The following is an 11623-nucleotide window of genomic DNA, read 5'->3' on the forward strand; positions in this document are numbered from 1 at the left end:
CTATACCTAGCAGGCGACATTAGGATGCCATGAAGGGTATCATAAGGTGCCCTAAGGGATCTATATGTGCATATGCTATGGTGGCCAAGATACAAGAGTCGTGGAGTATAGTGATTCTGATTATGCTAGACATGCAGACAATAGGAAGTCTACCTCTGGCTATGTCTTCACCTTTGTTGGAGGCATTGTTTTTTGGATGTCCAGGGTGTAGAAATGCACGGCCCTATCTACTATAGATACAGAGTATGTTATAGCCAATGAGGCTTGCAAGGAGGTTCTTTGGTTAGAGACCGTCAGGTCACTGACCTTGGTATTATTGATGTGGCTCGTACACTACATTTGGTTCTATGAGTGCCATTTAGTTGGCCAAGAATATGAACTTCCATGTGAAGATAAAGCACATTTAGGTGCACTATCACTTTATTAAGGAGGTGATAGAGGACAAGTCTGTTGAGCTTCTGATGAGAATCCTGCAAATTTGCTCACTAAAAGTTTTTCAACGGAATGTTTTGCTTTACTTAGGAATTTGATGGGCATTGGATGAGATGTATATTTCCTCATCTTATTATACTTTGTCACTTTTTTCTTGTTCCCTCCTCACTAGAGGCACATTCACCTTTTAGTGGGAGGTTATTGGGTTTAAAGGTGCATGTGTGTAACCGCCCCTGTATTTATTTATTACACTTACAATATCCACACACTTATATATTGCAAGAGGTGAGCATCCATTACTATCACTTCATTCTTCATTCTTTCAGTGATATTTGAATAAGGGAATGCCAATCACACATTGTGACTTTTGGAGTTCTCACATACAGTGCTCTCTTGTGCTTCCACTTGGGCTTTACCTTTCAATTGTCATTCAGAGTAAAGGCACATGTGCCTAACTGCTCATGTATTCATTACATTGACAGTACTCGCACACTTGTATAATGTAGGTGGCGGGTGCCCATCATTGTCACTTTATTATTTATTTTTTCAATGACAGTTGAATAAAGGAAGGCCGGTCACACATTGTGATTGTTGGAGGTCCCACATATAGTGTGTCTCTCTCTTGCTCTCTTGCTTTATCTACCATAGCTTTTGCTGTACCCCAGTTGTGTGCTTCCACTCAGGCTCTACCTTTCATATAGGAGATTCACCCCTCAACACATCAACAGAGTGGACTTGGACCACATCCCAGTTGAGATCATGTGTTGACTTGAGATTTAGAGAGAAGCTATTGTAGCTAGATCTCATACATACGGTTTTATGACTTAGAGATCTCTAAATATTAGCTTCATAGTATGATGCATTTTTTTTCCTTTCATGATGAGGTGATATATATGTTCTTTGGTTTTATCTCATAGGCCTATATATTCATTTCTTCCTTCCTCTCTCTCTCTCTCTCTCTCTCTCTCTCTCTCTCTCATGCCTTCGCCCAACATAATTATGTGAATTTGAGGGGTCTCTCTCTCTCTCTCTTTGTCTCTCAACCATAATTGTGAATTGAACAACTTGCAATATGGGCATAGACTTCACGCATGCCCTTTTGGTTTCATGAAGCCTCTAGTTTGTCAATCTGATGAAGAGACTCATCCTTATGATCTTGACACCTTATGGAGACATTTCATGAAGCCTCTAGTTTGTCAATCTGATGAAGAGACTCATCCTCATGATCTTGACACCTTATGGAGACATTTTCTTGGAGAGTTTCAACATCAACTTGACTTTCTCTTACTCACTTTATGTGACTCTCATTATCACTACGATCTTTCTATGAAGATCATGACCCAAAATGTGATGCCATTTCTCAAGGCTTACTTGTTGGTAATTTCAAATCACTCCATCGGAGTGGAGATAGCAATCTGTCCGGTTGTCCTTCCCAATCGAACCTGGCTTCTCACGCTACACACACATGGCCGAGAAGACATCCCTTCTCGGGTGCCCTAAACCCTCCTGGGTAATTCACTTAAGAGGGGAAAGACTGGTAGCCTAAATTCTAATCCGCTTGAGGCTTCCAGAAGTAAGAGAAAGGCGTGCTGCACATGACCACCCAATGACGCAGTGTTCTTTTAGTAGGTGGGACACGCAAGGCATGGCCATCATCGGCTCCTGCTCGCCTGCCACGCCTTCCAAGTTCCGACAGCTCCCCCAACCCCTTGCGCCGCGACAAGTCCGTTTCTCCGTTCGGGCTCCAAGCGCGCAGGTAAAGTAGCTTCGCCTCTCCTTGCTATGGTCATTGCCTCCTTGGCATGTCTGCTGTTGCCTCGTCTTTCTGTAAAAACCATTGGCGTTTTAATGGCGGCTTCCTTTACAGCTCCGCCGTTGCCTTTTCTTTCTGTATGACCGCTAACCCCGACGAACCTCCACCTCCTTGAAGACGGTGGCAGACAAGCCGCGCCGGAACGTTTCTTATGTCTTGCTTACACTTTTCTATTTTTGGTTTTTGTCTGGCCGTGTTGCTCCTTCTTGCAGAACCGTTTTGCATTCCTGTCTGGTTCTACTGCAGCTTCTCGCATGGTCATTTTGCATTTCTAGCTGGTTGTTTTGCAGCTTCCGGTAAGATGGCTCTTTCCGTTCGCCAAAAGTAGCATATTTTTGCTGACATCCCTGGCCATGGTATTTCCTCTCAATCAGGCGTGCTGTCGGTCGTCCGACATTTGTTGACACAGACATGGTATACCTTTTGCCATTGCCGACCATACTATTCCCTCCCCTGTCTTTTCCTTTTTGTAATTAGTCTCGTTTACGGTTACAGTGTGGAAGCTCCTTTTCCTTTCCTTCTAAAGAATTTCTGCGTCTCACATTCCATTTTTTTGGTTTCACAACCTATACGTTGAAAAAGACTCTGATTTTACTGGATTCGGTTCGTCGAAGCCGTCTATCCGTTCTTGCCCGTTTCATGAAATCTTCTTTCACGTATACTTTCTTGTTGCGTTGACAATTGTTTTCCCCCAGCAAGTTGCAAATGATTACTTGTGTGTCAACCTCAGCCTTTTTGATCATTGCGACGTTTCATGATTACTTCCTTTCCGTCATCTGTGTACAGTTGAAGTTGGCAGTGCTTTCTCGTTCAGTGGAGTCAATACTGATGTTTTAATAGCAGTTCGTCTAGTTACTGCCTTTCTGTGAACTGTCGGAGTTGGCAGTGCTTCCCGTTCGGTGATGTCAATTTCTGAGTGTGGAAACCAGTTCCTCTAGTTATCTGTTTCTCTCTTTGAAGTTGCTTCCAATTAGTCTATTAACCGCTTCTTGTAGCATCGAAGCAAGTTCTTTAACGTTGAATATGGGGCGATCCACGTCTTTTCACAAGCTGTTCCGCAAGAAACACATGCGAAGTGATCTTATATCTAAACTGGTTCCACCAGGTTCATGTTACAAAGTGTCTTTGAACGATACTGTTGAGGTGGATTTGTCAGAAAAGGCAAGTTATTCTTCTAAAGCATGTGTGATGCATTAATTTATCGATGATTATTCTGTTCCAGGAATTCAATGCTCTCCTGTGCAGGAGACAGAGGAGGATGTTCTGAGGGCGGATGGGGCACCAGACTCGCCCCCTCGATCTGGATGGGACTTGCCGGATGAATTTGCATCTCTAGAGCACCCGGTTCAACCTCTAGAGACCGATCGACCTATCCGCTGCCCACAACCTGAACCTTGTATCATTCATGTATGTATGAGTTGCTCTTTTCACATAATTTGAATCAGCCAGTAGTTGAGGGTTTACATGATTCTATACAACCTTCCACAATGCATGTGCCTCTGCTGCTACTTCTCAACTACCTCTGTAGAAAGCAAATGATTTGATCTAGTACTGAGCTGCTTCAGGATGGAAAGAATTAGCTCAATTGACACCACGGCCTATTTTAGTGCTTGCCAACAGACAAAGTATTGAGAACTTACAAAGCTTGACAGTCGGCATTTGCAGTTTGGTAGTGATTAGTACTTGCATTGTTTGATTGACCCTAAGTGTTTTCTATTACTTGACCCAAATTTACCCAAATTGAGTACCCTTTGATAGGGGATTATTAAACTTTGGCGAATCTGGATGTCATACTTCATTTAGAGCTGCCATGCAGAAGGGATATTCGGCTCCTTACAAGGATTGTCTGCATGGTATTGCTGAAAATTCTTTTGTTTGAGAGGCCTTGCAGCAGCAAACAAGTGCAGTTCTGGGCCATTTCTTATGGTTTGATAGTGCCTGGTCTATTTTGAAGAGAAGCTGTTGTTTGAGGGTTTGAAGCATAGATACTTGATTCTTACATACTTCATGAGGCACATAATTCCCGTCAAGAGGATAAACAAATCGTGCAAGAAATTATGCTTATATTCTTTAGAGTAGGATAATCATTGATGAGTGTGCTTGTCTGCTTTATGCGGTAACTGTTTAATATTTGTGTGAATAACGTTTAAATACCAATGAAAATGTGTTTCAGTAAAAGCTCTGGTAGCTCAGCTGACTACCCTACATGATCTAATTCAAAGCTAATTTTGGTGCGACTTCTAGAGGCAGAAATTGTGGATGGTCAGTTGATTAGCTTACATTATGTACTTTTTGGTGAGCTTTGTATGCTCAGGCTGCTGGATAATTAAATTATGATGTCAATTATATGATACTTGCATGTTGGCTTGCATCTTGGCTGGATTGCCTTGTGTATGCTTGGTTTTACAAATACTTACATATGTTAATGTGTGTGTGCGTGCATCTATATGTATTACATGGGTGGATGTGTGGAGTGGTGCGGGGGTTGAGAGAGAGAGAGGCAGACACTTGTACTTTTCCAGTCGTTAATATAGTTACCCTTTACGAGAAAAAAGAGAGAGAGGGGCATTTTAACCCTCAATGGCTTAGAACAGCTGACCTGGGATAGGGACAGCTCAGCTGTTCTGGTCTTGTGTATGGCAGACTAGCTTAGGCTCCTCGTTTTGGACTTAAATGAGACTAACTACATGTGATTGGTATATCTGAGCAGAGATTTGAGCTCATGTTTTTAAAGATTAGTGCCTTCAAATGGCCTGTGTATGAAGAGTTGCAGTAATTCCCAATTCTTGTTTTCTTTCTTAAGTTTCTGAGGTTGGGACCAGTTAACTATGTGCATAAACCTCTAGGCCAGAGATCTAAAAGATTTGTCTGGCTTATTCCAATCCTTGCTTTCCTTGCAGGATGGACGGATATGGAAAGAAAGGCTTCAATTGATCTCAAAAAGAGGCACCCAGTTACCATTCTTAACAGACAATAAGGTCCTAGCGATGCACCAAAAGCCAGGTGTTACTACTAACGAACATGGCATTTCATCTTCTATTAGTGCTCCTGTAGCTTCACTAACGAAGCTTCTCAATATGTAAAGTCTTTGCTAGCCTAGTTTTCAGGGAATTCAAGCTGTAGCTAAAGCTATATCATAAAGATTAGGTTTTCGCATTGGTAACTTTGAGAAGCAGATATATTAGACAGGGCCTATTTGCCTGCCTGTTCTATAAGTTGGATACCAAATACTTGTATTGGTTAGTGGCATGTTCAAAGTAAAGTTGGTGTTTTGAGGGGAATCAAGTCTCAAGATATTTGAGGGGGGGGTGGTGTATGACATGTGGACTTGGCACTGTATCTTATGTTGCTACAGCTATGTGTTTACTAACTTGTGTAGATAATGAAAATTTTCTGTTGCTACATTAGGCGACTTTCTACAATAGGTTGTTGCTAACTTGTGCTGGTAATGAAAATGTTTAATAGGCTTCTGTTCTCCATGCAAACTTTGTCCATGTATTGTGGATTACCTTTTTGTGGCCAATTCTTTGAATAGTGATAAGATATGCATATATTGTGGGCTTTTGATAGCTAAGTCTATGATAAGAGTCAGGTATAAGAGAGGCTTGAGTAAGTGTATGATGAAAGTCCAGTATAAGAAAGGCTCAAGTTTGTGGGGCATGTTGAATTCTTTCATCGGAAAGGACAAACCTTGAGTGTTTTCCATCATAATATTTGCGATCCTTTTCCTTAGGGTGGCCCTTGCATCTGTCCCACTAATGGTGAGGTCATCTATGCTATGGCTAGTGTGCATAGGTTTTGCTCTTGCTTGGAACCGAGACAATTGTGTAAATCCCTATTTTGAGAGCATTGTGTGTGCATGGCCCTTGGAAAGTGAGGGTTTAGGAAGAAGTGGGGCAAAATGATCAACACAGGTTCAAAGCCCAGGAAAAAGATAAATGCCACTTTGGTCTTGCTGCCTATTTGTTGCAGAGTTCAATTCCGCCATTATCGATGTGTAAGTCTGTCTCCTTACAAAAAAGTCCAGGAAATTTTGAGATGATGAATACTTATTTCATATAACGGAAGTGTTAGGGGGAAATTATTAGTACCTTTAGGAGGAAATAACATTGAAGTTGGATGTGATCTCTAGCAGGAGATACAGATCGCCCTCCTTGTGTATGCAGTGATCCAATAGTGTGGTAACATGAATAGAGCATTGGAAAAGCTTCTGAATCTGATGCACTGAATTTTACAACCAGTTAATCTTGTAATACTATCACCAACCAAAGTGAATTTTGTAAGAAAAGTTTTTGTTATCTTCTGCTTGAAGATAATTTTTAAATGCTGTGGTGAAGGTTGTTGGAATGATTGCCTGCTGCTTTGCAGTGTCGAGGTGCTAAGAAGCTTTGCAATACATCTCTACCATAGGGTTGTCATAGTGCTTTGATTTTAATAGCCACAAGACTATCGGACTCCTTATGATCTTCCTTGATGAAAAGTGATATACTTGTTACTTGATTTAATGCTCAAAGAGCTGCCTTCCATATAGTGGAGGTCTATCATTAGTATACACTACACGCTGAAGGATAAATCTTTTGTGACAAGTTCTTTCTTTATAAAGAGGATTGGGCTCAACAAAGGATTAATTGGTTGGGAACATCTACTAAAGAAACAGTAGTTGATTGAGTGTGTAGCCGTGTTAGAGGGGTCCCATTCTAGGAGTTGACTGGCCTACATTGCTAGCTTATGGACAATTTGTATGCTATGAACTGCATTATACTAATAACCATTGTGGACAAAATTCTAAAGACTTGTACAATTGAGCTTGAAATTTTTGAATTGCTACAGAATTAAAAGAGAGAAATAGTCACATCTATAAGGCATGTGATACGCAGGTTGATGTCCTTGTGTGTGGTAAGTAAAACCTCAATTTCATTAGTCATGAGTTGTATTGTTTTCATTGTTATATCATCATGACTACCCTTTAAGAGAGGTTGCAATCTTGGCACCCTTCGACATTACCACACACTATGCTCGCCTCCAATATGTGGAGTGTAATGCTATGATTGTTATGTGTTCTCTTTGCCACTTAAATCATATGGTTCTTCATTAGTGCCATATGGTTGCCATTGTCCTTGTGTGTGGTCATTGAAACGTCCTAACTTTACTTAATTGTGTTGTTTTCACTCTTATATCCTTAGGACTACACCCTTGGAAACACGTTGCTACTTTGGATGCAAAGAGGTTTGATAATATGCCGTCCATGAAGTGGGATGCAAAGTTTGAACTCATGCATGCTCCACGCTCCTCAACCCACACCCATACTATTATGTCACAAACCTTGTTGGTAGATGCATTGCTATCTTGCTACCCTTGACATTACCACATGGTACACTTGCCTCAAACGTGCAATGTGAAGTGGGATGCAAAGTTTGAACTCATGCACGCCCCACACTCATCAACCCACACCCACACTACTATGTCACAAACCTTGTTGGTAGATGCATTGCTATCTTGCTACCCTTGACATTACCACGTGGTACACTTGCCTCAAATGTGGAGTGTGTTTTTCCATGATCACTTTGCTCTACCCTTGCTACTTTGTTTCTTTGTTAATGTTGGGGTGCCAATTCGGTTGTTTTGATTTATGTTGTCATTGTGTTGTGCATTGCCATGTTTGCTTGCCAATTACAATTATATAACTTGCCCATAACAACCACAATCAATGAACTTGTTTGCTTGCCATTTGTTGGCACATTGGTAGTTGACTAGTTTCCCCAAGGTTCTATCCATGCTCAAGCCAACACATGCTAGCTAGCTCAATCCATACCTCCACAATGCTCAATGGAATGAGCTAAGTAGAAAATATCAAATCAACCATGGGATTGGTCACTTGGGAACAAATGAGAGAGGTGATGAAAGCATATTCTCTAATGTTTTGTCAACCATTGAAATGAAAGCATTTACAAATTAACAAGTTCATAAAATTAAACCAATATTAAATGTTTTCCAAACTAAAGGAAAATGAATAGGAGGTTTTCAAGTTGAAGCCTACAACATAAAGCATTTACACCAACAAAATTAATGATTTCTTCAAACTAAAGCAAAATCATGCTCACTATTAATGCATAACATCATATTCCTCTATAATATGTTATAAAACTTGTTAAAGGGGTTGGTAAAAATTTTTAATTGAGAAGTACTACTTTTTCATTTGAAAATGTGGGTACAATTCCATAGAAATTATGATTGCCAATGCTTAAAACTCTGCTAGATGTTATGTTTGATTCGTTAACATTTTTGCTATGAACATGGATGGCCAAACCATTATTATATGCAAGGCCAAAATTTGATAGTTGTCATGCTTGCTTTTGATTATTTTGCTATCAAAACAAGAAAGAAATGTGTTTACATAGATATGTCTTGTCAACAACATTGTGTGCCATTTTTCATTGATTAATACTATACAAATTATGATTGCCAAATGCTCAAAACTCTTCTAAATGTTATGCTTCATTTGTTAACATTGTTGCTATGAACTATGAACATGGATGGCCAAATCATTATTATATGCAAGGACAATATTTGACAATTGTCATGCTTCCTTTTGATTATTTTGCTTATTAAGAAAGAAATTTGTGTTTATCAAGTAACAACGTTGTGTGTCATTTTCCATTGACTAATTCTTGGTTTTCAGCTTTCTTTCTAAATAATGCAAACATGTTACACTTCTTTTTAAGTGGGTAAAGAAAATTTACACCACCAAAGGGCTAATTCTAGTGAAACTTCCACTACCACCTTTATGATGCCAACTAGATCCTTCGAATTTCTTGAATAGAGCTTCATCTTAAAATATTTAGCATTAACTTCAAATATTTAACATTATGTATGATCTGCACAAATCTAGGGGGTGCCATAAATCCTTGTATTTCTAATTGCTTAGATTTTTTTAAATGACAATTGCTTTTATAATGGACCACACCTTCCATCCATTTACATTAAATATTTTACCCAAAAAAAAATCATGTTTAACAAGATATGTCAAACTGAGTGAATTTGTAGTCTTAACAAGATGTCAAATTTCATTGTAACTTCCATTGACATTATGTATAATGTACCTAAATTTCTAAATGGTTTCAATTCCAATTTAGTAAGGTACTTCAACAAACTTGATTATCACATGACGTGTCCAATGAAAGATTGACCATGTCAAACTTATGCCTTTGATCATATAAAGTTAACATTCTATTAATTTCACACACTCGAACTTTAGATACTATTATTATTCTTCATACTACATTCAAGTTGTATCTATAGAGTATTTCTTGGGTGGTAACATAAACTCAATTGTGCAACAAATATGGGTTTTGAACTTCAGAATATACAAAAGATAATAGGCTCAATTTGTGATATAGTTTGAATGGTTCATCTTCTTTTCACCCAAGTTGCATATAGATTTGCAAGAGAACAAATTTCCAAGTTCATCTTCCTTGTACCTAAGTTGGTATACAAATATTGCAAGAGTATATAGTTTGAATTGTTCATCTTCTTTTCACCCAAGTTGTATATAGATTTGCAAGAGAACGAATCCTAAGTTGGCATACAAATATTGCAAGAGTATGGATTTCAAACAATTATGTCCATTTGTGCACCTAAAATTTTAGGATCAACTAGAATTCACTCTCAAGACTTGAGAGTTCCGTATACTCCAAGCATGTAACTATTTAATTGCTAAAATTTGAGTATATCCCCACCGTACCGCCACAATTTCAAAGCAAGTTTTTCTTGATTGCTGTAATATTTTCGCAAAACTGTACTCCAACTATGCTTCCAATAAAGGATTCATCTAATCACTTTGGGCATTGACGCTATGCATACCATCCACAGAGGATTTCTCTTCATAGCATGTTAGGCCGATTACACACCAAAAAAGGAACGCCCATTTTGTTAGCTTTAACCAATTAAAACACTTATTTAAGGGTTGGTGTCCGCAGTCCTTTACACATTGGAGAGGACATGACTTCTTGTTTACCTGCTAAACAAGTGAACTCCCCGCCCACTTTTGGATAGGGAATCTCCCCTGCCCACTTGATAAAGTGGCGGACAAGGATACACTTTTTGCATTTGCAACCAATCAAAAGATTTATAAGTTTATTCTTTTTTATTTTTTTACAAACTGTATCCATTTGGTGTGTACAGATATGACGGCCATGTCTGTGGCCAGTTTCAAAAAGTGCATGCCCACACTTTGGGCAAGGGTTGGCCATCCATTACTTGGTGTGTAACTAGCCTTACTCTGGTTTGTCTTACAGAGCTCACAATATTTTCAGTGCTCTGCTTTTCTAAAATAACCTCATCTAAAGACAAGAAACAGGAAGCTATCACAATATGGCCCTCCTAAGATTTGTATCCAAGTGATCTTTTTCACAGCTGGCGTGCAAGTATCTTTAAGTGCCATTCATTACAAATCAACCAGTTGTACTAACATCATGATAATCGCTGGTCACTTGAAAAGGCTCACCAAGTTAATAATTGCCTTGATTTCTTCATCCAAGAGAATTGCTTCATAGGAGTTTCAAAGAGTATCAACAAAAGTTACATAGATTTTCTGATTGAAAGCAAAGGCTCTTATCAAAATTACACAAAGCCAAGTCAGAACCATAAAAAAAAGCTGCACAGTAAACTTCAGACTTGTGCAGAACCATCTAAGAAGATCACACCACAATACAGAAGTATACTTGATCCTAACTCTGACACTTTCCCTATTCATTAATCAGCCAAATTTACTTACCAATAGACGTGCATTGTGGCAGATCAGATTAAGCAAAGATGTTGAATAGCCATGCCTTTGTGATATATATGGAGGACCACCTCTTGCTAACAGAAAAGGTCAACCAGCTCACAGTGCCCCCTTCTACGACAAACTTAATAATATGAGGGCAACAGGTTCAAGTGGTGAAACTACTGTCACCAATCAGCATGTAGCACTTGTCAAGAATGATGAAGATCATGTTGCAGTATTAACTACCTTGTCATGTCAGCATAATTAACTAAAACTGTGGTGATGTACACAGGTTTAACTGGGCTGATGTTGACCCATAAATTGTTTAATAAAGGATAACCATTACAACTATGTACCTGTGCAACCCCTGCAACACAAAAAGTCAACCAGCTTACAATAGCCACTTCGGCAAAAAGCCTAATAATCTGAGGGTATGAGGTTCAATGGGGAGTAGAACAGTTAATTCAGTAAACTTAAATTGTTAAGACTATAACCAATCAACCTGTGGCACTTGCAACGGAGGATGAGGGTCTGTGCCTGCACTACTTTGATATCTCAGCATTATCAACCAAAGCTGTGAGCTTGTGAACCAGTTTACCTAAGCTGATGTTGAG

At 39.2% G+C, this 11623-nt stretch overlaps 1 protein-coding gene across 1 annotated transcript; it reads left to right on the forward strand.

Annotated features, from left to right (window-relative positions):
• The first annotated feature begins 2042 nt into the window (after positions 1–2042).
• Positions 2043–5649, forward strand: LOC148014394 (uncharacterized). The gene is made up of 4 exons (XM_087667168.1): positions 2043–2188; positions 3241–3406; positions 3491–3652; positions 5146–5649. The coding sequence occupies exons 2-4, from the start codon at positions 3269–3271 to the stop codon at positions 5326–5328; spliced, it is 483 nt and encodes a 160-aa protein (XP_087523294.1). The 5' UTR covers positions 2043–2188; positions 3241–3268; the 3' UTR covers positions 5329–5649.
• The last annotated feature ends 5974 nt before the right edge of the window (positions 5650–11623 follow it).

This window comes from Lygodium microphyllum, chromosome 25, assembly GCF_053477565.2.
Source record: "Lygodium microphyllum isolate KBCC chromosome 25, Lygodium_microphyllum_v1.1.10, whole genome shotgun sequence".
In the NCBI taxonomy this organism is placed as follows: Eukaryota; Viridiplantae; Streptophyta; class Polypodiopsida; order Schizaeales; family Lygodiaceae; genus Lygodium; species Lygodium microphyllum.

Bases quoted from the DNA above. Each gene is read 5' to 3' on its own strand.
- LOC148014394 (XM_087667168.1), top strand. From the start codon at position 3,269: ATGGGGCGATCCACGTCTTTTCACAAGCTGTTCCGCAAGAAACACATG. The intron at 3,407-3,490 runs GCAAGTTATTCT...TCTCCTGTGCAG, and splicing joins AGGTGGATTTGTCAGAAAAG to GAGACAGAGGAGGATGTTCT. The intron at 3,653-5,145 runs GTATGTATGAGT...CTTTCCTTGCAG, and splicing joins CTGAACCTTGTATCATTCAT to GATGGACGGATATGGAAAGA.